The 27,504-nt window shown below is 39.0% G+C and overlaps 2 protein-coding genes across 3 annotated transcripts in view; one reads left to right on the forward strand and one right to left on the reverse strand.

Annotated features, from left to right (window-relative positions):
- arhgef37 (Rho guanine nucleotide exchange factor (GEF) 37) overlaps nt 1–5,580 on the reverse strand; it is a 50,457-nt gene extending 44,877 nt beyond the window's left edge. Inside the window, exon 1 of the mRNA XM_057850884.1 lies at nt 5,472–5,580. The gene's annotated coding sequence lies outside the window, so the exon portion shown is untranslated. The remainder of the gene's footprint in view (nt 1–5,471) is intronic.
- A 207-nt stretch (nt 5,581–5,787) lies between these two features.
- elp1 (elongator acetyltransferase complex subunit 1) overlaps nt 5,788–27,504 on the forward strand; it is a 48,002-nt gene continuing 26,285 nt past the window's right edge. For both annotated transcript variants that reach the window (XM_057850746.1, XM_057850747.1), the window contains exons 1-21: nt 5,788–5,891; nt 6,429–6,600; nt 6,755–6,907; nt 6,984–7,065; nt 9,654–9,734; nt 9,812–9,897; nt 9,991–10,181; nt 12,782–12,905; nt 13,512–13,605; nt 13,670–13,900; nt 13,970–14,140; nt 17,948–18,026; nt 18,096–18,248; nt 18,338–18,444; nt 19,539–19,642; nt 22,606–22,659; nt 22,733–22,838; nt 25,717–25,832; nt 25,896–25,969; nt 26,039–26,117; nt 27,182–27,261. In XM_057850746.1, coding sequence (XP_057706729.1) covers nt 6,451–6,600; nt 6,755–6,907; nt 6,984–7,065; nt 9,654–9,734; nt 9,812–9,897; nt 9,991–10,181; nt 12,782–12,905; nt 13,512–13,605; nt 13,670–13,900; nt 13,970–14,140; nt 17,948–18,026; nt 18,096–18,248; nt 18,338–18,444; nt 19,539–19,642; nt 22,606–22,659; nt 22,733–22,838; nt 25,717–25,832; nt 25,896–25,969; nt 26,039–26,117; nt 27,182–27,261 — 2,315 coding nt within the window. In that variant the 5' untranslated portion in view covers nt 5,788–5,891; nt 6,429–6,450. The remainder of the gene's footprint in view (nt 5,892–6,428; nt 6,601–6,754; nt 6,908–6,983; nt 7,066–9,653; nt 9,735–9,811; nt 9,898–9,990; nt 10,182–12,781; nt 12,906–13,511; nt 13,606–13,669; nt 13,901–13,969; nt 14,141–17,947; nt 18,027–18,095; nt 18,249–18,337; nt 18,445–19,538; nt 19,643–22,605; nt 22,660–22,732; nt 22,839–25,716; nt 25,833–25,895; nt 25,970–26,038; nt 26,118–27,181; nt 27,262–27,504) is intronic.

Below are 27,504 nucleotides of genomic sequence, written 5' to 3' on the forward strand. Positions count from 1 at the left end.
AATTGACTTTTTAATTAACATGTATTATTTTGATGACATTTGATGTTGAATGATATAAAATAAACCAGGACCCTAAACTGGATGAAAATGAATATCGAACAAGCCCACATGAATTTACCGATTTATTTGATATTAGTTGAGAACCACTTTCCATCTAGTTTACTACACAAACTGTTATTACTGTCATTTTGATACAATAAGCTATAAAAATGGTTTGAATAGGTTCCAAGATATATAAAGTGATGTGCATGATAATTAATGTAGCCTACATATTAAAAATAGGTAATTATTGAAATTTTAATTTCTATACATTCAATTCATATTTTTTTTAATTCAATACTTCCAACACAAAAAAAATCAGGATTTCAACTCAAACGCTATGAAGTAGCTAATATTTTTTTGTTTTATTTTGTTGTTTTTAAGGTGAGGAAGACTGTGACTGAGCAAGTCTGACATCTTAAATGCTGACGCAGATGGCGGAAGTGCTCAAACCAAGCAACAAAGGTCATATACAAAGAAAAGACCCAGCAATTTTATCATTGCCCCACTCCAAGCTCAACTGCTGACACCTACGGCACTTTTTATTTATTTATTTATTTTTTTTTTTTTAAGATTTAAAACTTTAAAGAAATTAAGGGTGCCATTCATCATGATCTCTCAAAGTGATATCAGTGGTCGTGGTTTGTTTCCTATATATGTGCAGGGACACAATTTGCAGTAGATTTATATTTTACAGCAATGTTTCACAGAAAAGGTGTCACTGTTTAATAAATGACTTAAACAGTATTTTTTCTATTTTTAATTTTTTTCTTTTTTTTTTTTCAACAGTTGTATCGTAGAATGTCATGTATCCAATTTCTGACCAATATATCGATAATCGCTGTATCGTGATATAATCGTTATCGTGAGCCTTGTATCGTGAATCGTATCGTATCTTGAGGTCCCCTGAGGTTCCCACTCCTAACGGATACATTTCTTCAATTAACAATTTTTTCACGACAATGACGTGACGAGCAAAAAACTAGGATTGGGAATCTCTGGCATGAAGCCAATTCGATATGTATCTAGATACACAGATTACAATTCGATTAAAAACGATACAGTTTTAAGGCCGAGCGATTCGATACGATTCGATACAGTTTAAGAACGATACGGTTCGATACAGAGTGAAAACGATACGATAGTAAACATTCGTTGTGTGTGTTCGTACAGTGTTTTAAAAATATAAAAAAGACCACATTTTTTATTAGCAAAATTTCATACCAATGTTATGTTTTATTTTTATATGAGAAAAAAAATAAGGCTAAATATATGACCGTCATTTTGTTGGCTGGGATTGATAATACAATAGAACTCCAGTCACAGACAACAATAAAGTGCAGTAATTTAATTACTGTATTGCCTGGTGTTTTGAACACAATAGGTAAGTAATTTAAGTGCAAACTTTCAACGTAAACATCTTACCAGCAAAAAATATTATACAGTGCCTTGCAAAAGTATTCGGCCCCCTTGAATCTTGCAACCTTTCGCCACATTTCAGGCTTCAAACATAAAGATATGAAATTTAATTTTTTTGTCAAGAATCAACAACAAGTGGGACACAATCGTGAAGTGGAACAACATTTATTGGATAATTTAAACTTTTTTAACAAATAAAAAACTGAAAAGTGGGGCGTGCAATATTATTCAGCCCCCTTGCGTTAATACTTTGTAGCGCCACCTTTTGCTCCAATTACAGCTGCAAGTCGCTTGGGGTATGTTTCTATCAGTTTTGCACATCGAGAGACTGACATTCTTGCCCATTCTTCCTTGCAAAACAGCTCGAGCTCAGTGAGGTTGGATGGAGAGTGTTTGTGAACAGCAGTCTTCAGCTCTTTCCACAGATTCTCCATTGGATTCAGGTCTGGACTTTGACTTGGCCATTCTAACACCTGGATACGTTTATTTTTGAACCATTCCATTGTAGATTTGGCTTTATGTTTTGGATCATTGTCCTGTTGGAAGATAAATCTCCGTCCCAGTCTCAGGTCTTGTGCAGATACCAACAGGTTTTCTTCCAGAATGTTCCTGTATTTGGCTGCATCCATCTTCCCGTCAATTTTAACCATCTTCCCTGTCCCTGCTGAAGAAATGCAGGCCCAAATCATGATGCTGCCACCACCATGTTTGACAGTGGGGATGGTGTGTTCAGTGTGATGAGCTGTGTTGCTTTTATGCCAAACATATCGTTTTGCATTGTGGCCAAAAAGTTCAATTTTGGTTTCATCTGACCAGAGCACCTTCTTCCACATGTTTGGTGTGTCTCCCAGGTGGCTTGTGGCAAACTTTAAATGAGACTTTTTATGGATATCTTTGAGAAATGGCTTTCTTCTTGCCACTCTTCCATAAAGGCCAGATTTGCGCAGTGTACGACTGATTGTTGTCCTATGGACAGACTCTCCTACCTCAGCTGTAGATCTCTGCAGTTCATCCAGAGTGATCATGGGCCTCTTGGCTGCATCTCTGATCAGTTTTCTCCTTGTTTGAGAAGAAAGTTTGGAAGGACGGCCGGGTCTTGGTAGATTTGCAGTGGTCTGATGCTCCTTCCATTTCAATATGATGGCTTGCACAGTGCTCCCTGAGATGTTTAAAGCTTGGGAAATCTTTTTGTATCCAAATCCGGCTTTAAACATCTCCACAACAGTATCTCGGACCTGCCCGGTGTGTTCCTTGGTTTTCATAATGCTCTCTGCACTTTAAACAGAACCCTGAGACTATCACAGAGCAGGTGCATTTATAGACTTGAGACTTGATTACACACAGGTGGATTCTATTTATCATCATCGGTCATTTAGGACAACATTGGATCATTCAGAGATCCTCACTGAACTTCTGGAGTGAGTTTGCTGCACTGAAAGTAAAGGGGCCGAATAATATTGCACGCCCCACTTTTCAGTTTTTTATTTGTTAAAAAAGTTGAAATTGTCCAATAAATGTTGTTCCACTTCACGATTGTGTCCCACTTTTTGTTGATTCTTGACAAAAAAATTAAATTTCATATCTTTATGTTTGAAGCCTGAAATGTGGCGAAAGGTTGCAAGATTCAAGGGGGCCGAATACTTTTGCAAGGCACTGTACATAAAAAAAATATTCTAAACAATAAGAATTCAAGTATGAACATTTATAACAGCTTGTATGACTTGAACTATTTACAACATTATAAAAATGAATACGACGACTGTGCAAACATGTCATTATAACAAAAAAAGACTTGCAGTTTGAACAGTGCACTTCAAACAGACAACTTATTGTTAACGGCTGCTGTGACATAATTACTCAACACAAGTGTTTACGTCAAAGTTTTTTTTTTTCCCAGAGCATTTTTGAATACATGCACGTACATATGCACCCCCCACACAGACACATAACGGTACACACATTAAAGCTATATTGCTCTCTTGCCAATGAAACATTTAAGATTTTGCACAGAATAAAGCAAGCACATACAAAAGAATAGCTGTGGCCATTAAATGGTCATATTATAGGCTTCACTGTTGGATTATTATTTATGATGAATGCTTTACCATCATAAAAAGGATATCAAAGAAATTACACACACACACACAGATACAAAATAATGCGCAACACTAATTGCTAGATGCAGTCCGTGTCCAATCCACTCATTAAGTTCAGCCGTTTTGACAAGATTAGAGCCGCTATCTGACTCCATCACGTTCATTTTTAGCTAGCGTTAGCCTATAGCCTGGCTTCCAGTTGAAAGCAGTGAAACCACCCTCTCCTGAAATCGTGAGAACCAGGGAGGAAAGCGGGTGAAAGCACGTTTGGAGGCCCCCAAGAGTCGACTTAATGTCGGGTGAAAGTTTGGCAAAGCTCCCTTCAGCCCGACTCCATCCCGTTTGCTTGTAGTGATAGCCGCTAGCGTTAGCCTACCGGACTTCTGTTTGTTTGAATTCCTGATAACCATGTGACTTTATACGTAAGCACACTGACTGCTTTCTTAAAGGGGAATGAACATACCCGAACAACAGAGTCAAAGCGGAATAAAAAGACTATATCTTCTTGTTTTATTCAAATGATCGAATATACTGATATGGTCAAAATTACGTCGGTTATTGTGAAGAATTTCGGTAATGATAAATTTTCGGTATATCGCCCAGCTCTACAATGAACCGAAGCACACAGCCAGGAAAACCAAGGAGTGGCTTCGTAAGAAGCATAACAAGGTTCTAGCATGGCCTAGCTGGTCTCCAGACCTAAACCCATTAGAAAACCTTTGGCGGGAACTCAGCGACAGCCCAGAAACCTGATGGGTGATCCAAGATCCCTCCTGCAAACCTCATGAAAAACTAGAGGAAACGTTTGACCTCTGTAATTGCAAACAAAGGCTACTGTACCAAATATTAACATTCATTTTCTGAGGTGTTCAAATACATATTTGCATTTTTTTCCACACAAATAAATCATTAAAAATCATACATTGTGATTCCTGGATTTTTTGCTGTTTAGATTATCTCTCTCACAGTGGACATGCACCTATGATGAAAATTTCTCCATGATTTCTAAGAAGGAGAACTTGCAAAATAGCATTGTGTTCAAATACTTACTTTCTTCGCTGTCAGGGTATGAATACTGGGTCAAACTTAACTGATATAATCTAATCTATGGACAAACACAGAGGAAATTCATGGTTGTGGCGAGCTCGGAATGCCGTGAGACGACATTCCTAGATCTGCCAGCCTGCCAATGCTTTAGTTAGTTTAGTTAAAGGCACGCCTTCAAGACAAAAATATAAACAAGCCTGACAACATATTATATTTCGTTTAACTTCCGTTTGCTGTATATTTTGGGAAGTGTTTGAATTTCCTTTCAAAGTGTCTGGATAATTATTTTCCTGAATTCTTGTGGTTAGAAGTAATCATGTTTAAAAATATGTGTACTGTACTTGTAAAAAAATAAAGTGGATATATTGAGGATAAATGTCTCCTTTTGGGGTTGGGGGTGAAGTCCTAATAGAGTTATGAATACGAATATGAGGTAGGAAAGGAAAATCAACATTTGAGAAGAACACAGTCATATTACATAAAAAAAAAAAAGTTCATACATTAAGTCTTAATGCTTCAAGAAAGAAGCAAAAATGTTATGATAATGTAAAAATTATGGTTTTAAAACAACGTGAACTATTTAAAACATGCTTTCTCCTGAAAAAGTTCAAATTTTATGGGAATACAGTTTGAATTATTAGACAATGTTACAAATAAGTTTTAATTTTACGAAAATAAAATCGAAATTTCTTTGAACATGAAATTTTTTTCGTTTAGTTGATGTTTTTGTTCGGCTTTTCTTTGGTTCCATGTGTCAAAAGAACTATATTAAATAACCAAAAACAGTGTTTATGTCAAAGGACGAACTATAAAAATAACAAAAAACAGTGTCTACGTCAAAGGATGAAAAACTGTCTAAAATTTTATTACCTTGTTTTTGATGCAACGCGTATTTTGTCTTGCTGTCAGTCCGAAATCGCCGTACACCTAAACAGTAGTCATAATACTATCAAGTCATCACACCTGTGTCAATCTCGCGAGATTCGTTGATCAAACGTGATCTCGGTCACTAAAAGCAGCTAGTTCTAATTTTATTTTTTCACATCTATCACGTAGTTTACACATAAATTTTTAATTGATTAATCATATTTAAATATGCTCGCAGTAAAAATATAAATGGAAATTTTCCTAGGTTTTCCCTTGCGTTTTCTTCCGAGACCGGAAGAGGGCGATATGAGACTGAGCGATATGTTGTTGAAAGGGGTGAAAGGTTACAAGTGTGACGTCGCCACGTGTAGTTGTTGGTGTTGCGCCTCAAGCGCAACAAAACACAACAAATTACTCCTTTGGGTGAGTTTTTAATGATTATATTGGATTTTAGAAGTGAATTGTTTGCTTTTTTTTGTGTCGTTTTGAAGAAAAAAGCTCGTTTTTAGCAATTTGCTCCTAGCAGAGTTCCATTTTCGGACAGTTGCTGCTTGATGAAAATTAAGTAGGTTATTTAAAATGTGTTCGTTTTAGCCATCCAGTTCATGACTTCCCTCTGGCTATGAAGAAGGTATTTCAATATCAAAACAATATTGAAACAATTTGTCAGCTATCGTTTTTTTTTTTTTTTTTTAAGAAAAAGATTCCTGTACTGTTATCAAATCTATTTTGTTAATTACATGATCTTAGTTACAGTATTAGCATGATGCTCATTTCTCTGGTTTTACGATTATTGATGCACAATTTAAGCAGTTATCCGAACCCAAGACTAGCTGCCTCCCTCTTACCTCAAATGGATTGGATCTCTACAAGTGATGAACTTAATGACCAAGGATGAAAAGAGCTACAGTTAATGTTAAATTGAAGGAATTAAAATGGGAATTTGACTCTTTACTTTAGGTGCTGAGTTCGAAAAGTCAACATGAGGAACTTGAAGCTGCTGAAGAGCCTTCATAATTCAGAGCTCCAGAGCCCGGGCTCGCCACAGTGTTTATCGCTGCGCGTCGACTCCGGAACGTTACTGGTTGCTTCGGAGTACTCCATCTCAGAGTTTGACCCTCACACTGGACAGGTAAACTGGGGTGTTCCTGTTTTTAACTTGTGAAAGTCCCTGCACAAAATGTGGAAACTTCTCTTATAGAGTTGTACAAACACATAACGCTAGGACTGGGCGATACGTATGGAGGACTAAATAGGACGGAGTGAAATATCTTTGTTGTTCGTAGGTGGTAAGTGAAGCCTCACTGACCGCAGATGGCTACCTCCCAACCGACGGGAGTGGTTGCGTGGTCGGGCTGCAGCACCTGGCGGAGGCTGATTCGGCGTGTTTGGCCACGGCTGGCGGGGATGTCATCGTCTTTGACTTCAACACAAGTCAAGTATGTTGTTCGACACACATTTTCTACTGTGGGCTTCCTGGTTAAAATAGATCATTCATCTTTCTGATCTGAACAGTTGGAGTGTGTCGGCAGCGTGGACAGCGGCCTGACTGGCATGAGCTGGAGTCCTGACGAAGAGCTTGTGATTCTCACCACCGGTTAGGCCTAAAGCTGCGTTAACACCAAAGTTGAACCGACGCATGGCAACGCTTTACTCGCGCTATGCCCATAGTAGTTTTATGTTCACACAGACCTTATGTCGTGAAAAGTCAAAGCCCGTGAAACCAAACTGCTTCAGGTTCATGTAACGTAAAAATAAGTAATATGGGGAGTCCCGGGGTTAAGAATGAGTTCCATTCCTAGGCTGGCGATGTAACCCAAATTTCTGTGTAAATCGGAATTATTAAAGCAACACTAGATGACTTTTCATCCTTTATAAAATATTTTCATAACATTTGTCGACCGACAACTAGTCGAATGACACCTCTTTTATATCTTCTTGGGGTCTGTATCACTTTCACCGGCACAAATTAACTTTGAGGAGGGTGTCAGGAAACCTGCTGCACACAAAAAAAAACTACAAATGTGCTGACTTTACAAGTGCATACATCACTTCCCCCTTTCCCCATTCATTATAAAGACGGAAGTCAATGCTAACACTTTCGCGCGATTGCAGAGCAACAAAAGAGGGGAAAAAGAAAGGGTGGGTACCAGGATATACAGAATAAAAATAAGAAACATTGGCCCGGCTTCCCCTCATTGGGGTGACACCCCCTTCCCAACCGAACTCGTCAGCGCTGAAAATTAAACCCCGAAAAGTGACCGGCGTGGTACCCCGAGTCAAAGAGGCGCGCGATCAGTGTTTTTTCCATGACATTTCTGCCTGTCAAAACTGGAGCTGAAACGAATACTCGAGTAACACGAGTTTAAAAACTGATCCGAGTAATTTTATTCACCTCGAGTAATCGTTTATTTTGACAGCTCTAAGCATCACGTTTTGCTCGGACTACTTTTAATGCGGGACAATGCGCTGATGTCACGTGCGTAGAGGAAAAAACACCAAAAAAAAAAAAACACCAAAAAAACTTACTGCAGCCGACAGCCGCTACAAACGACGCCGACGTTGCTAAATACTAGCCCGCACGATGCTACGTTGGTAGCAGGTAGCGTCTGATGAGTCTCATAGAGATCACATGTATGTTGAACTAGATGCGAAATGACAGACTCGGCCGCGTCTGGGCAGCGTTAGTAAACAGCCGCCATCTTAAACCAGTAGAGCGCTAAGCGCCAATAAAGAGCGCTAAGCGCTAATAAATAAGATTAACGTTACTGTTACTAGCTCACGTAACGTTAGCCCTGCGGAGGGCTAGGTTTCTATTAATTATCACCACTGTCGACGCGTGGCTAACGTGTCTTACATACAGGCTTTAATATAACATAGCGATGTGGAGTGATGAGGGTGTAAAATAAAAACTCAATAATGCTAACTATCAATTTTAGCTTAGTAGTCATTGCTGGATAAACCACCAAGTAGCACTGGTCCCTAATGTGCTCCAATACAGCCTGAATCATACATTTATTTTGAACACTGCAAAAACTCAAAATCCTATCAGTACTTACAGTTAAGACTAACTTAAAACTTAACTAGAACTTAAAAATGGCTTGTCACAAACACAAATTCAATTGAAACACGTGGGGAAAAAATCCTAACTTTTAAGTGATGTGTGTTATCAAGCGTAACGGCATTTTTAGGTATATATATGTTTTTTTTTAATAAGATCGAAAGGTTTTTTGAGTGAAAGCAGTGAATTAGTCTTTTTTTTTTTTTTTCTAGTTACATCTGAGATGCAATTGTTGGCTGTTTTCAACAATATACATCGAAAATAAAGACATTGATTGACTGAAAATGGTTCAAGATTAGATGAAATGTCTTGTTTTCTCATGTATATTTATAATTGCTCTTCACCTAAAAATATATTTGTTTTGTCCGATTACTCGATTAATCGATAGAATTTTCAGTCTATTACTTGATTACTAAAATATTCGATAGCTGCAGCCCTAGTCAAAACTGTCGCCACTTCCAGGATTGCCACTGTTATGCACAAGCACTCCTGGTTGCGGCTTCTAGGAAATATATGCAGCGCCACCCATATGCTTCTATTTGTTATTTTCCAAGTGGTGAGAGGGCAACTGAGCATCGATTGTAACATCCCAAGTAACAATGTCAGGCTTTCGTTGTTTTATAAAGATTTATTTCAACCATAACTCGGCGCCTGCTCGTAAAAGCAGAGCGTGCTGTCCTTTCACGCTCGCTCTTGCGTGATGCGTTCAATTGCGTTCGCGAAAATAAAAAACTGATCACAAAATGATAAGTCTAGAAGGTGTAGTAATTTCGAAATTTTTTGAAATTCAGCGAGTAACGATTTTCCGGTTCAGAGGTAAACCGTGCAGGCAATGACATAACATATGAGGCTGCTCCTTTCTACGCATGCGTAGTTCGCGCAAATGCAGGCGTACCTTGCAGAAGCAGGCGGGACCCTAAACACACCTTAAACCTAAATGTGGACAGGTATAAAAATATTCGGCAAAATACCCTGGAGAAAATTATCTGTCCTAGTGTAGACGTCGCCTAAGCTACACAGTTGCTAACTGTTATATGCTATTCTTCAGCAACAACTGGATTCATTGCCTACAACTCAAAAAGGCAAGATAAAATGTGTCAGTGATGCATATTTGTTGCTCGCAGGTCAGGAAACGATCATCATGATGACTAAAAACTTTGAACCTATGACAGAGTTTGCAATTCACCAGGATGAATTTGGTGAAGGTAAAACTGCTGATTTGTGGTTTAAGAACGCATGTAATCATAAATACTTTCGATTTACGTATTCTCTTACGTGACAGGGGAGTTCATCACAGTGGGTTGGGGCAAGAAGGAGACGCAGTTTCACGGCTCAGAAGGAAAAGTGGCTGCGCAAAGGAAGGTTCAGGTACATTTGTGTGAGGAAACAAAGATCTGTGACTGTAATAAAACAAACATGTGGAAAGAAAAGTGACAACGGTCTTTACCTATATGGTTGCAGGAAGTCAAGCAAGCAGCGGAGTGGGACGATCGCCGACCACGGGTGACCTGGCGAGGGGACGGGCAGCTCTTTGCCGTCGGCGCTGTCTGCCCACGCACGGGAGCCCGCAAGGTTCGAGTGTGGAACCGGGAGGGCGTCTTGCAGGCTACCAGTGAGCCCGTCGACGGCCTGGAGCAGGCTCTGTGTTGGAAGTAAGAAGTTTGTTGATTGAAATAGTGTATTATTCACAGACTAGAAATAGGGCTGTCAAAATTAACGCGTTAACGAGCGGTAATTAATTTTTTTAATTAATCCCGTTAAAATATTTGACGCAATTAACGCACAAGTGCCCCGCTCAAACATATTAAAAGGACAGCAAAGTGAAAGTTGTACTTGTTGTGTTTTTCGGAGTTTTGCCGCCCTCTGCTGGCGCTTTGGTGCGACTGCTTTTATGGGTTTAATATGGTTTTAAGCACATGAGCATTGTGTAATTATTGACATCAACAATGTCGAGCTACTAGTTTATTTTTTGATTGAAAATTTTACAAATTTTATTAAAACGAAAACATGAAGATGGGTTTTAATTAGGGCTGTCAAACGATTAAAATTTTTAATCGAGTTAATTACAGCTTAAAAATTAATTAATCGTAATTAATCGCAATTCAAACCATCATAAAATATGCCATATTTTTCTGTAAATTATATATATATTCTGTAAAATAAATTGTTGGAATGGAAAGATAAGACACAAGATGGATATATACATTCAACATACGGTACAAAAGGACTGTAGTGGGCATTTAAATCTGTCTATGCTGTCCTCACTCCGAAGAGTCTACTTTTTCCAAAGCTAGACAGCTAGTGAACGACGCCTTAATAATTAGACTTCTTCCTTTTTCATCTGATTTATTAATAAAATGGCCTCAAACCATTGTCCTCTTTAGACCGTCGTAAAACTACAAAAAAAAGTACACAAGCGTTGCATTAGCAACAACGTTAGCTTAGCACGCTATACATGTTCACTAAACATAAACAAAAAGCGTCTCATACAAAAAATAGAACATTTCGCTTACTAACATAATATGTACATTCTTTACAACAACCATACTTACGGACAAATCTTGTCCAAGGATCATATAAGCACAACATTATCAGCCCGAGACGTCGTGCTGCCATAATGAACTGGAAAGAAAACAATAAACCATGTCGCAAAGCGACCACAAGAGTTCGCTGTTGGACAGCACAAAAAGTCTTGCTGTAAAACTCACCAAAAGGCAGAGTACTTTCTGAGCGGGACATGTGCGTTAATTGCGTCAAATATTTTAAGGTGATTAATTAAAAAAAATAATTACCGCGCGTTAACGCGATAATTTTGACAGCTCTAGTTTTAATATAAAATTTCTATAAGTTGTACTAGTTATTATCTTTTATTTATTTATAATTTTTTATAAATATTTATATATTTTATTTATTATTTTTATTTATCTTTTAAGAACTAAGAACGAGTCTTTCTATCCATGGATCGCCTTAACAGAATGTTAATAATGGTAATGCCATCTTGTTGATTTATTGTTATAATAAACAAATACAGTACTTATGTACCGTATGTTGAATGTATATATCCATCTCGGTCTTATCTTTCCATTCCAACAATAATTTACAGAAAAATATGGCATATTTTATAGATGTTTTGAATTGCGATTAATTGCGATTAATTACGATTAATTAATTTTTGAGCTGTAATTAACTCGATTAAAAATTTTAATCGTTTGACACCCCTAACTAGAAGATGACATTTCTAGGGAAATTGGGTGAGGATGCTTTGCTATTCGTCCTATGGGTCATTTCCTATTACTTAATGTACAGTTAGTCCTTGGTGAAAGAATCTGACCTTGTAGCCAGATTGCCGGAATCACTCCAGCCGGACCGCCATAACCACGCTAGCGCAATTCCAACGACCCGGGCCGGTGGAAACCCGACAACCCGGCCAAAAGGCCAAACTTCAAGCGTTCACCTTAGTCTTAACCCTATTACTGACTCCATTTTAAAAGCTGGATAAAGGCCTAGAAGCACAAGTTGACAATTTATTCCAAGTCGGCAGCAATCATACAGCACAGAGAGACCCAGGTGAGGAGGCAAACTGGATCCAGGGTCACCATATCACAAGTCAACAAAAGATTCCCAAGAAAAATGACAACAATTAGTTAAACATTCAGTCCTTTAAAGGCTCTGGTGAGGCGGGCTGTATTGTAGCTTTGTACGACTTAGAAGCAGTCTCTGAAATCTATGGATAAAGGATAGCTGCACTCTGGTTTGGCCCACATAGGACTGAAAGTTGTTTAATTTTGCCATTTCCAGTTTGCCATGTTGATAATAGTGATGTTTGTTTACCGCTTTTCGTCTGACTGTGAAGAAAGAGGAAATGACAATCTGCGCCCCCCCCCCCCCCCCCCCCCCCCGATTTTCAGTCAGTGCTATTCACGGCACTAGACGTCCAATCTAATCAAAATGAATTGGATGTCAAGCACCATCAAATGTGCTATTCTAAAAGAAGATTTTGTTAGCAAGCGGTTGGTTCCTTTTATTTGTTTATTTATATTTAAAGTGACGGCTTTTTAAAATTCTATATCGATTCTTGATGGGAGCATATCGATAGCCAAAGTATTGTCACGCCCCTAGTGCATTGTGCAGTACGCCAAAAAATGGCACAGTGGGAAAAATACTAATATCATTTGTGGGGAGCTTTGCCAAGCATCCCTATAACTTAAAACCATTTTGTATGTTTGATGCTAATGTTGTCGCCATATTTCAGACCATCCGGAAGTCTGCTGGCAAGCACTCAGCGCCATCCCAACAAGCACAGCGTGGTCTTCATGGAGAAGAATGGCCTTCTGCATGGAGACTTCACCCTACCTCTCAAAAAAGATCAGGCCAAGGTACGACCGTGTTGTTTTCTTATTAGCACTCCAGTAGTGCTGCAACGATTAATCGATAAACTGGAATAATTAGATTAGGAAAAAGCTTCAAATCAAATTTTGCTGCTTCGAGGATTCACTTAATTTGAGTGGCGTTGTAAATTCGGTTTGTTTCGAAAGTGTTGGCATTTAGTTTTATTGATTTGGGTGGATACACTGCCCTCTAGTGGCAACGGTGAATATGGCATAACTCGTCAAACATAGGTGAATCCAGCTGTTCCCTGGTAAGATCAACATAAGATATGGTTTTTTTTTTTAGCCAATATGTTTGTTTATGCATTTGTAATTTAGTTTAGAAGTATATTTAGCATTTTTTTGTGGGAATAATTGTTTGAACGATTTGTTAAGAGGATTGTAAAAAGATTTTTTAAAAAGTTAGCATTTTATAGCATTTAAGCTAGCGGACTTTTGTTGTGAAAGGTAGCCAATTGTTTTATTGTACTTCGATCCTCATTTATTATTTTTTTTAATCCCCTTTCAACCTAAGCTAAGGTATTTTTATATATTTTTTATGCATTTATTGCTCTTGTGAAATGAAAGCTCATAGATGGGTTGTTTTCATTCCAGGTGAAAGAGCTTCTTTGGAACAATGACTCCACAGTTCTTGCAGTTTGGTTGGAGGATTTACCGTCAGGTTCTGATGGGCACGTCAACACTTGCCGTAAGTTCACTTTTTGGCGTCGCCTGCACACTGCAAACACGAACATCCTGTCTTCCATCTGCAGTACAGCTGTGGACAGTGGCAAACTACCACTGGTACCTGAAGCAGAGTCTAGATTTTGGGACGGACCCTAGCAAAGCACCGGTTTGCGTGTGCTGGGACCCAGAGCACTCATTGAGGCTCCACCTGGTCACCCGTGGCTGGACCTGCTTGGCTTACGACTGGGGCTGGACGACGGAGAGGAGCCTGGGAACGGACGCTTCGGACGGAGCCAACGTAGCTGTGATCGATGGAGGTGGGGAGTAGTAGAATTAGAAGAATGCAGTTGATTATTATAACAAAATATGTTCCCAACCCGTTCCAGACAAGATCTTGGTGACCACCTTCAGGCAAAATGTGGTTCCTCCACCCATGTGCTCCTTTGAGCTCCAGCTCAATTCACCCGTCAATCAGGTGACCTATCTCTGTCAGCCTCAGAGGACCAATCATCTTGTGGCGCTCACCGCTAAAGGAAATATAGTCATCTTTGGCCAAGGTCGGTATCCAAAATTAGCCCTAAACATTTACCTCAAACTAATTACCGTAATTTTCAGACTATAAGGCGCACCTGACTAGAAGCCAAAAGATATTAACCGGTAACACTTTATTTGACAGCAGTATCAAAAGACTGTCATAAGACCATATGAACCACCATGAAGCTTCGAACCAATTGGCTGCAAAACTTCATTGTTTCAAGAAGCTTCATTTGGCCATCACTGCTCCCTTTGGGGGGAGACAGCCAACCTCTGCTGCCACCTGCTGTCAACACTGTTATCATCCAACATGCCTCCAAGCATGCATTGCAGCGCTACAGATGTAAATAACAATCAAAATTCATGTTCTGCGCTTATTATTTCTTCAGTTCTTGTTCCAGTTGTTTCATTAATTGCTAGCTATCCTATATCGTAACACTTTATTTGACAGTGGCGGCATAAAACCATCATAATTATGACATGACACTGTAATAAATCGCAATTCAAACCATCTATAAAATATGCCATATTTTTCTGTAAATTATTGTTGGAATGGAAAGATAAAACACAAGATGGATGTATACATTCAACATGCGGTACATAAGGACTGTATTTGTTTATTATAACAATAAATCAAAATGATGGCATTAACATTATTAACATTCTGTTAAAGCGATCCATGGATAGAAAGACTTGTAGTTCTTAAAAGATAAATGTTAGTACAAGTTATAGAAATTTTATATTAAAACCCCTCTTAATGTATTCGTTTTTAAAAAAAATTGTAAAATTTTCAATCAAAAAATAAACTAGTAACCCGCCATTGTTGATGTCAATAATTACTTACACAATGCTCATGGGTGCTGAAGCCTATAAAATCAGTCGCACCCAAGCGATTTATTTAAAAAATTAATTACCGCCCGCTAACGCGATAATTTTTACAGCCCTAATTAATACCCATGATAGTGTCATGTCATACTTATGACGGTCTTATAGCAGTCTTATGAAGCCGCTGTCAAATAAGGTGTTACCTATAAACCCAATTAAATCAACAAATAAGCCACACTGGACTATAAGACGCAGGTTCAAAATGAGGGGAAAAAAGTATAGTCCGAAAATTACGGTAGTTCTAATTAGAGATGTCCCAAATACATATTTTTTTGCATGTGAGCCTGAATCACCTGACTTTGAGTATTTTGAGTCCCTATCAAATCCCTGTTTTGCTAATCAGTTGTACAGCACAAAATATGGTAGGGTTGCAAACAAATTACTTTAAAATATTTTTACATGATTAGATTTAATACTGAAGAAGATAGTACCTTTTCTTGTAGTCACCATCTAACTGATTGCATTATTCTAACACACTTAATATAATCAATCAGAGAACAGTATCTTTGCGCGTATTTACCGATCGACTGTTTGTATTACTCTAACAAACTCACTGTTGAAATTGCCCCCCCCCCCCCCCCCCGGCCAAGGCGACGGGAACAGCGACGGCCGAACAAAGTGCCGCTCTGCCGATGCTGCCTCCGCGCGTGCCAACCGGGAAGGCTGAACTTCACGCGTTCTCTTCTTATTTTTAACCATTTGTACTGACTCATGTTTCAAAAGTTTGAAGGACACTCACCAAAAACAGGTTGACAATTTATTCGTCGACAGTGGTCAAAAACAAGGCAAAAACAGACGACGGAGGAACAATTCTGGATCCAAAACAAGGCTACATGTTTCCGAGCAACAAAAATCTGTGTTATCTCAGTGTCCAGTCTTTTTAAAGTCTTTGCTGAAGCGGGCCGTGTCGAAGGCGTGTCCGAAGGTGTGTATGGGCGTTGCTTTTGGGTCTTCCCCTCTGCGGCTGGTTTTGGGCGGCTTAGGTTCGTGCGCGGATGGGACGCCCGCTATCAACTTTGCTGTCCGGTCTGGCTGTACTTGTTTTAGGACAAAGCGCTTTGTCCTTGGAGTTTGCTGGGAGAGCTGATTGCAAGAGTTGGTGCGTCAATCTTGTTCGTGACGCACGCGTTGGGCTTCTGTGATAAGACGGCACTGTGTATCTCTTCTATTTCTTCTCATTAAACTATGGTGTGCTGTTTATTTTATATTAGTAGTGTAGTCCTACCATAAATATGAAAGTGATACTATTTCCTGATTATTTATATTACTTAGAGCAGGGGTTCCCAACCTATTCCACTAAGGCACACTGTGGGTGCAGGATTTCATTCTTACCAAACAAGATGACAACACTTTTTCCCCAATCTGGTGTTTTACAAGTGCAATCAGTTGATTGCAGTCAGGTGTGGCTTGTTTTAGCAGAAGCCTCATTGGTTCAACTGTCTCTGCTGGATCGGCTGGAACAAAAACCAGGACCCACAGTGTGCCTTGAGGACTGGGTTGAAAACCCCTGACTTAGAGTAATGCAAACAGTTAGACGGTGCCTACGAGAAACTGTACCATTTTTCTTAGCCCGGATAAGGTGATTCACCCCACTGTGTCAAAGGGCACGTAGTGGAGTCCGCCCAAACAATAGCCAGATGAATGTGTTAGACTAATTTAAACAATTATATGGTGTGTGCGATGACGGTATCTTTTCCCTTCATCACTATAAAATAAATAGCAATTATACCCACCCACCACAGATTAAGGAAAACAAGCAGAATATAGGGCATAAGAGATACATGACGCCTTCTTATCACGGGAGCCCAATGTATTCGTCATGCAACTGAATTAGCAAGATTGACGCTGCCCACATCTGCACCACCAACTCTCGCAATCAGTTCTCCAGGACAGTCCAGAACAAATGGCGGGACGCCCTGTACCAAGTCCCAACACAAGGAACACCGGATAACGCCTGATATCCAACTGATAACAAGACTGACAAGACTCCAAGAGCCCCTTTGACACTGAGGTAGCAAAATCCACAACCCTCACTGCCCTGACAACAGTAACTCTCGAATCCTCCTGTCCAATCCACAGACAATAATACTAAAAAAAAGCCTAAACACCCCCTTCTTCCTGCCCACGACCCGCCCCGCGAGAGCCTTCAAAAGACTGAATGTTTAACTAAGCATTGTCATTATTTCTCAGGAACCTTTTGTTGACTTGTGATATGGTGATCTTGGAATGAGTCTGCCTCCTCGCCTGAGTCTGTTTCTGTTTCGCCTTGCCGTTTGATCGCTGTTGACCTGAATAAATTGTCAACTTGTGCTTCAACGTGTTTTTCAAGCTTTCAAAATGGAGTCAGTACAAACGGTTAACCCTTAAATACCTGCAACATGAAGCAATTATCAGAGAATCGCAAAATTTGAAAAATAAGGTCCTAATGAAACCTTTTTTTCAAATTTGTAAAAATAAAATCAAAATGAATATGTGTAATAAGCGCTCTTAATATCTATAACCCTTGCTAAATCCTGTTTTTTTTTTCTCATGGAACCTGCAGATGCATCTGTTGACTTGCATCCATCTTTTTTTTTTTTTTTTCAAAAAGAAATGTCAATATTCTGAATTAGTCTCAAAATCATGAAATTTTAGGTGTATCAAATGTGATACATCTTGCAATAAAGGGTTAAGACTAAGGCGTACGCACGGAGTTTGGCCTTTTGGCCGGGATGTCGGGTCCCGCCGGCCCGTGTTTGGCTGGCGTGATTCCGGCAGTCTGTCTGAAAGGTCAGATTCATTCAATACATACCGGTTGATAGCAACGTGCCAAACCAATAGTTTTCGACTTGCAAAGTAAAGAAATATTGGTTCTAGCATAAAGCCTTGTGGAACTCCAGCAAAAATGTGGCTGTAGATAAAGAAGCATTGCATGTTTATTGCTTTCTCACTTTTTGCTTGAACAGATTCTGGAAGTGAACCTGAAAAAAGAGCAAATGGATTCAAAATTGTAGCCACTCCCCTGGTCCTCCAGAAAACCTTTAGGTAATAAATTCACCAATTATTATCTACGAACTTGTTATCTCTGAAAGCATTTCCCTGTCATACTTGTAGTGTCGCCGCCCTCCAGCAGGCGCCGCTTTCTCTGCGACATTTACTCTGGCTTCAAGATGACCTCTTTGTGGCTATTGGCCCAGGTCTGGTACTCAATTCCTCCACTTTGATATTTCTGCACCCCAGCCCGGACTCCGACGTGCTCAAAGTTAGGTAACGAATACGGAAACTGCTAGAACATTGACAACTTAGAATGATTTGTTAGCATCGGCGTGACTCTGTTTATGTTTTCGAAAGTTTAGATGTCAAATGGAAGTGGACGGAGTCGTGGTAAGCATGGCCCACTGCTACAGCACACGGTCTATGGTTCTACAGTTGGAGGACGGACGCTTACGGAAACTGCTCTGGGGTCAGTTGGCAACACTCACGGATACCATTTTTTGGCTCCCGATTCCAACACTGGGCCGATTGGGGCTGAAGCTATCGATTATTTAAGTAATTCATCAATCTACCTACTAGATTGACATTTAATGTGTTTAAGACTAATTTGAGAAAATTTAAATCAAAGAAACAAGTGTTTATACCTGACCATAGCCTCAAACGGTTTAAGATCTAAGTACAACAAAATATTTTCAGAAAACAATTGCAGAGTATTTAAGAACATTTTTTTTGTTTTGCTACTTTTATATGTGCTTTCTTTTTCCCCAAAACAAAAAATCTTTTCAATGCGCTTGCTCTGTCTTCACTAAATGTGACTTTGTTCAGCTAGAAAGAAAAAGTAAGAGAATTTTTTACTTTTTCCACATTTTGATGTTTTATAAAGCTGTAACACAAACACATGTACAGGTTTTAGCAAAATTCCACACATTTCAAATTTAAAAAACTTATCAGATAACAAATGGAGTTTAAATGTCCAATTAGTCGAATTAATACATACATTTAGTGGCTAGAATTAACCTAACTTGCATACCAAAAGTCCGCTAGCTTAAAAGCTATAAAATGCTAAATTTTGTTTTATATTTCTCTTAACAAATCGTTCAGGCACATATTTTAGCAAAAAAAAAAAAAACTGATAAATATAGTGTACCTCTAAACCAAATCACAAATGCATAAAGAAACATATTAGCTCAAACAAAAAACTTAATAAAGCTTTGTTCTCCTAAACAGGGAGCAACTGTATTTAGCCATGTTAGACAAGTTGTTATATTCACCGTTGCCAGCAGAGGGCAGTGTATCCTTTCAAATCATTAAACCTAAATACAGTGATCCCTCATTTTTCCGCTGTTAATGGGGTCATGTCTGTAATCCTTTTTTAATGGTGGCGTGCAAAGCTGGCGGCCATCTTGGTGAGGGCAACAGGCAGTTAGAAAGATCTCATAGAGTACTTATTCACCACGTTTTCTCTTAGTACTCTCCGATTACAATCACGTCCTTTTAGTGCCGTATCAGGACAGATACTACTACAAGTATCATATGTTAAAAATAACGGTACTATTTGTGCAGATTGTGATGAGCCGTCCACGGAGGAGTGGCGAGACTCCAGCGGGTGTGTCATCAACTTCCCTACGCCCTGTGCACAAATAGCCCTTTGCAGTGTGGATGGACAGGTAAAATCTAACAGAAAAGTACATACAGATAGTCATCGGTTTACGAACAAGTTCCGTTCTTATACTGGCGACGTAACCTGAATTTCCGCATAAGTTGTTATTAAACCTTTAAGTACCCCTAAATTAGAGTGACCATATTTTGATTTTTAAAAAAGAGGACACTCAGCCCGGCCTCAAAATACTTGAATTTTACTCGAAGTTCACTCAAAGATGCCTATATCACTTTAATATATTTAAAGTGTGCCCCCTCACTCTGGATGGAAAAATGCAGTTTGAAAAAAAATAATGACTTTAAAATATATATATATATATATATATATTTGGGCTGTCAAATGATTAAAATTTTTAATCGAGTTAATTACAGCTTAAAAATTAATTAATCGTAATTAATCACAATCGCAATTCAAACCATCTATAAAATATGCCATATTTTTCTGTAAATTATATATATATTCTGTAAAATAAATTGTTGGAATGGAAAGATAAGACACAAGATGGATATATACATTCAACATACGGTACATAAGGACTGTAGCGGGACATGTGCGTTAATTGCGTCAAATATTTTAACGTGATTAATTTAAAAAATTAATTACCGCGCGTTAACGCGATAATTTTGACAGCCCTAATATATACATTCAACATACGGTACATAAGGACTGTAGTGGGCATTTCACTCTACTGTCATTTAAATCTGTCTATGCTGTCCTCACTCCGAAGCGTCTACTTTTTCCAAAGCTAGACAGCTAGTGAACGATGCCTTAATAATTAGACTTCTTCCTTTTTCATCTGATTTATTAATAAAATGGCCTCAAACCATTGTCCTCTTTAGACCGTCGTAAAACTACCAAAAAAAAGTACACAAGCAATGCATTAGCAACAACGTTAGCTTAGCACGCTATACAGGTTCACTAAACATAAACAAAAAGCGTCTCATACAAAAAATATAACATTTCGCTTACTAACATAATATGTACATTCTTTACAACAACCATACTTACGGACAAATCTTGTCCAAGGATCATATAAGCACAACATTATCAGCCCGAGACGTCGTGCAGCCATATTCAACTGGACTGAAAACATTAAACCATGTCGCAAAGCGACCACAAGAGTTCGCTGTTGGAGAGCACAAAAAGCCATGCTGTAAAACTTACCAAAAGGCAGAATACTTTCTGAGCGGGACATGTGCGTTAATTGCGTCAAATATTTTAACGTGATTAATTTAAAAAATTAATTACCGCGCGTTAACGCGATAATTTTGACAGCCCTAATATATATATATATATATATATATATATATATATTCATATATAATGCAGACCCAATATTAACACCAACACCATAGAAATGTAGTCCAGTCAATACACATACACACAGTAGGCTATGTGCCAACTAAACATTTTTATAAATTACTATCACGACAATTGTCCTTGACAAATTGTTATTCCCATTCAATTGATGTTCTCATTCAATGTTCTAGATTGCACACAAACAAAAACCGAAATAAACTGACAAACTATTCAATCAGCATGTTTCCAAACGTAGCAGTTCAAAACTACGTTTCCCATAATGCCTAGCGCGGTTTAGCTTACTGATAGCTAGCTGAGGCAAAAATCAAACTTTGCTATAAAAGTTTACAGTCATCGGCAGCGCGCCGATGCGACACCAAACGGGATTTTACAGTCAAAGCTCCGACAGAAGGCAACAGTTGCCATTATATACGTATTTATCATTAAGAAAAAAAAAAAACTTCAGGCATTGTGGCCAAATCTTTAACCCAGTAGATGGCAGTAATGCCTCATGATAGGGGTAAACTGCCAATAAAAACAAGAAGAACTACTACTTCCCTCCATTCTCGTAGGAGCCATGTCAACTGCTGCCACCCAGCGGTCGGAGGGATTCTCTTCAAATTGGTCCCGTGAATAAAACTCAAAATATTCATAAAAACCGGGCATTTTTATGAATTTATAAAACCCGCCCGGACCACGAGGACACTACGTGAAAGTAGGACTTGTCCGGGCAAAAGAGGACGTTTGGTCACCCTACCTAAATACATCCCAAATCTCAAAATAACTAAAACAAAAGCATTTATTATACGTCATTATACTGTCCTCGCCAAGACATGTATCATTTTAAAATGGTGTCACTGATTAATGAAGGAACAGTACTATTGTATATGAATTTTCCCGATACAATAGTTTAATTTTTTTTTTTCTAAATATATGAAAGGATATTGTCTACTACATCACAATGCAACCCGGAACGGTGGTAATAAACACTGCCGATAGGAGATCGTTATGCTAGCTGTTGCTAACATTAAGAATTAAAGCAACACTATGTAACTTTTCAACCTTTATAAGATATTTTCATAACATTTGTGATAAAATGTCGACTGACAACTAGTTGAATGACACCGTTTTTGTATCTCGAGGGGGTCTGTACTCTGTTTCGCTTTCAGCGGCACTAATTAACTCTGTGGAGGGTGGCAGGAACCCTGCCACACAAAAAACAACTACCAATGTGCTGACTGCTTTACGACACTTTCATTAATAAGACGGAAGTCGATGTGAATGCTTTCGTGCGAATTCTTCAAAGATGGCAGAGCAACAAGAGACAAAAAGTTTTGTCTGAGGAGGAAAAAAAAAGGGAGGTTACCAGTATAAACAGAATAAACATTAGCCCGGCTGTCACTCGCCAGCGTGAGTCGGGGCAAGCGAGTCATAAACTAGTAGCAGCCACCAATGACCACTGCCCCCCATCCCCCCGGCCCTGTTGACACTCATCACTCCGGACCCTGTTTACATTTGTTCTGCCACTTAGTAGTGCTCCATTTTTTTTTTGTTTTTTGTTGCAAGCTAAAATTTGAGGTGCCACAGTCACGTAATTTTTCATGGAATGTCTTAAATGTATAACTGAAACGTATGAGTGACCATTTAAATACAACACCGACTTTTGCTCAGGAGCGTGTGCTGGGCCTGACGGACAGATCTCACCTGTACGCGGGAGACGTGGAGGTAAGCGTCTATTTCGACACGTCGGTCGACGGATTTGTCGGCGTTTAAATCTGCTGCTTCTTCTTCACTTTAGCTCGCCTCCAACGTGTCGTCCTTCGCCGTCTGCGGGGACTTCTTGGTGGTCACCACACATGCGCACACATGCCGCTGTCTACGACTGAGTGCGCTCAGCCTTCAAGGTACAGCGATTTTAATTTCTGCTAAGAAACAGTTATTCTGGAAAAATTGCCTATTAATTTTGGGGTATTTTCACTTCCTTGCTAACTCGTTGGCCATCATTGACGGTGCTGGACGTCCAATCTATTTTGACTGGTTAGGGTTAGTTCGTTCATTTGCCCATACCATCAAAATGGATTAAACGTAAATATATCAATGTTAGGCAATGAGCTCATTCTGTGTCACTTCCATGTTAATTTTAGTGTACTTAGGGGTCTAGACCTGACGATTTGGGTTACCTTCTGTATATTTTGTACCATTTTCTTTTGTTTTTAGGGATTTTCTGGGTCACTTCTTGTTGATTTTGGGGCATTCAAGTCACTTTCTGTTGGTTTTGGTTAATTTACATGTCACTTTTTGTTGATTTTGTTTCAGTCCTTGAATTTTTTAGACCATTTCCTGTTAATTTTAGGCAATTTCCGGGTCATTTCCTGTTTGTTGATCAATTTCTGTTGATTTTGGGTTAATTACACGTCACTTTCCATTGATTTTCTGTTACTTCCTGTGTATTTGACGATTTCCTGTTACTTTTGGGGTCATTTCCGAGTCATTTCCTGTGTGTTGGTCGCTTTCTGTTGATTTTGGGCTATTTTTATGTCACTTCCTGTTAAATCGGGTCACTTCCTGTTGATTTTGGGGCATTTCTAGGTAGAGATGTCCCGATCCGATATCTGGATCGGATCGGACGCCGATATTGGCAAAAAAATGCGTATCGTAACGGATCGGCCGACACGGAAAAATTCCGATCCAGACTTCCGAGTTTTTTTGAGACTCCGGTCCGGTTTTCCAGTGCACTGACTTACATAATCCATTCCAGTTTTTGCTTCGGTTTTCCTAAAATCCGGTTCGCATTTTACGCACACCTTCAACACACTACATTACCGTCTCCCAATTGACTGAGAGACATCGGTAAAAATGTCAGCTTTGTGGGATTATTTCACTTTAAAGGATGACAAAGACGAAGAGGCAGAGTGCAACATATGCCACAATAAAGTCAAGCGTGGTGGTAAAGCTGTAAGAAGTGTTAATACAACCAAACTAATCAAGCATTTATCAAAATACCACCACAAACAATACAAGGAGTATGAGGAGTATATGAGGAGTATCAGGAGAAAACCAAGACAGAAAGAAAGGTCATACGCAACGAACACTGGCAGAAACTTTTGCTATGCGTGACAAACTGGCACTTGACAGTACCAAAGCCCAGGGAAGAGTCATTGCCGAAGGAATCATTCTGGATGACGAGCCATTATCTCTCGTGAGTAAAGTGGGATTTAGACGCATCGGGCAGACTTTTTTCAAAAAATATATATTCATATATTTATACTAAAACGATGTATGTATGTATGTACTTTTCCAGCGTTATTTCGCTGTCTAAATGCATTTATAATGATAAAAATATGTAGAGTATTTAAACATTGAGAAAACTTGTGTTTTTTTTCTGCCAACTCGAGAAGATTAAAATGTCAAATCCACTATCCACCTGTTAGAACACACATGCAAATATAAAATATATAAATGTTTATTGAATATCCATCTTACAGTCTTGTTTAACTGGGAGAATTTGTTACAAAAGACAGGCTATAATTTGTTATCATTATGTATATATGCACTGGCGTCACCAAACGTGATCACACAAAACGTAACCACGCATCGCTCCTGAGTCCTCACAAATAAAGCATAAAATGTTGGTTTTTTCGGGCTCGTGCCTACAAATAAAACATAAAATTTGGGGTTTTTTTCGGGCTGGGCAAGCAAATCAAAGGGAGTGTGTAATAGTTAATAGTTTGAGGTTGTTTGTGTGTTTTGCTTTTTTAAGACAGTTTACAATATTATTTGCATGTTTTACTGTCTGAATATGTCATTTCTGTTTGTTATTTATAATGTTTTGTGTTTATCATTTAATAAACAGGTCAGTTTCTTGTTACCAACCATTATGTGTTATTCCAACTCACCTAATTCAGCTGGCAAGTTGTTATCAAGACTACTAAAACCCTTTTCAACATGAGTCTGACAACTAAGTAAGGAGGCTAAATAACTTTAAACTTTAATACATGCTCAGAGAGGCCGGTATCGGTATCGGCCAGTATCGGTATCGGATCGGAAGTGCAAAACAATATCGGTATCGGATCGGAAGTGCAAAAACCTGGATCGGGACATCCCTATTTCCAGGTCACTTCTTGTTGGTCTTGGGATAATTACGCGCCACTTTGTTGATTGTGGGTCACTTTCTATATATTTTGGACCATTTCCTGTTGATTTTAAGACATTTCCAGGTCACTTCCTGTTTTTGGTTGCTTTTTGTTGATTTGGGGATCATTTCCAGGTTACTTCCTGTGGATTCAGGTCACTTTCTGTTGATTTTGTGTCACATTCTGATGATTTGGGGGGAGTTCCTGGGTTACTTTCTGTCGGTTTTTGGTCACTTCCTAAGAAATTTGTGGCAAATGTTTATTTCTTTATCTAAAATAATGACCATCAATGCAGGTCCGAGTTGAAAATCGGCAAGAGTGAATGCAAACTTTTTGTAGCAGTCGAATGTCCCATTAGAATATTAATGGGGCCGTTGAAACACGTATGGGGATGTTTTTGGTCAATTTTGGCAGCATCGTACATGCATTCAAAATCTGAAATGTTATGTTTTTGCTATTAAAAATTTATAGGGATATTTTTTTTCGGGGGGCGGGGGTAAAAACAACATGTTTTTGGCGCGACTGTCAACTTTAGGGGCGAAATTGGAATGGCGTGAATCGGTCAAAGGGTTTGGGTTGGGTTGCGCAAGTGAACAAGAAAATAAAATACCAATATTTGATGAATATTTAATACTGAACACTCTCGCAGCGCTGCAGGTAGCTTTGTCCCAGGACAGCGGCCAGAACGACGAGACCCTACGGCGGGTGGAGCGGGGGTCCCGCGTGGTCACCGTGGTGCCACAAGACACGCGGGTCGTCCTACAGGTAAGAACCAACTGCACGGCCTCTGACGTGACCGGAATATATTCACCTTTGCGACGTTTGTAGATGCCACGTGGGAATTTGGAAACCATCCACCATCGCGCTTTGGTGCTGGCGCAGCTCCGGCAGTGGCTTAATGAGTGAGTAGCGCGCAGACCGCCGCCGTGTTGTGTGACGAGGTCAAGATTCATTCAGTAACTGTTTTCCAGGTTGAGATTCATAGAAGCTTTTGAGTGTATGAGGAAGCTGCGCATCAACCTCAATCTTATTTACGACCACAACCCACAGGTATGCAGAAGACCTGACCAGTACAGGCCGGTGAGCTGTATGTCTTTAGTAGGGCTGTCAAAAGTATTGAAGTACCGATTGTATCCAGATACGATTTTTGAATGCAGTTTGTGTTTGTGCTAGCACAGATCATCAGAAATTTGTAGTTATTGTGTAAATTTGATTTTGCACTACTCTTGATATATTTTAGCATTGTTAACTGATTGGCTACCATTGAACTCTGCGTCGTAGTGTTGGAAATCCGTCAGCAGGGGGTGCTGTTGGATGGTAATGCATGAGGGAATAGTGGCCTATAATAAAATTTATAAGCGTTATTTATAGTTGTTTTTGTCATGTTATGTATATTAGGTTTGTTGAGCAGTTGGAGTCGATCGAGTAATCTGATTAGGAACATTTAATACGTTGCAGAATAAATTTTAGGAGATCTTTTGACAAAGCGCTTAACAAATCGTTCACACACATATTTCCACCAAAAAAAATTGCAATATATACCTTTAAACTAAATTATGAATGCATAAATTCAATTCAATTTTATTTGTACAATGATATTAGCTCAAACAAAAACTTAACAGGGAGCAGCTGGACCCAGCCATGTTGGATGAGTTATGTCATATTCACTGTTGCCACTAGAGGGCAGTGTATCCACCAAAATGAATAAAACAAAATTCAAACACTTTCAAAACAAACCATTACAACACCGCTCGAATTAAACGAATCCTCAACGCAGCAAAATTTGATTTGAAGCTTTTGTCTAGTCGAATTACTCAATCTAATCGATTAATCGTCACAGCACTAGTCTACAGCAATTTTTTTCTGTTTTATTACTTATAATTAGTTATTAGTTATTGGAGTATTGTATTGATATTGAAAATTTGAAATACTGAAAACTTCATTGTACTGTTCGCTGCTTTCTCCTAAGAAATAAAACATAACAAACAACCACAATTGGAGTACATCAAACTCCCTTGTGATACATTAAAACTGTTCAGACCATAAGGACATTCCTTCCTGGTTAAACTTTTTGCTGCGTGATGAACCTCCACATCCCAATCTACTTTCTTCAGGTGTTCCTGGAGAACACGCACACATTCTTGACGCAGCTCGACTCCATCAACAGCATCAACTTGTTCCTCACAGAGCTCAGGTGATGGGAGAAAATATTATGTGATGCCTTAACATTAGCACATTATGCCTTTGTGATGTATGATTGCCTCTGTGATCTTGATTGTAACAACTTGTTATTGTTTTTCACCTTGGGTTCCATAGTTAGGAGGGAATCTCACGAGATAACTTGTTTTGCACCATAGTACGCGCTTGAGTTCCATAGTTAGGAAGGAGTCTCACGAGATATCAACTTAAATAAACATTGTACTTTAACCGCTGGGAG

Source organism: Corythoichthys intestinalis, chromosome 11, assembly GCF_030265065.1.
Source record: "Corythoichthys intestinalis isolate RoL2023-P3 chromosome 11, ASM3026506v1, whole genome shotgun sequence".
Taxonomy (NCBI): domain Eukaryota; kingdom Metazoa; phylum Chordata; class Actinopteri; order Syngnathiformes; family Syngnathidae; genus Corythoichthys; species Corythoichthys intestinalis.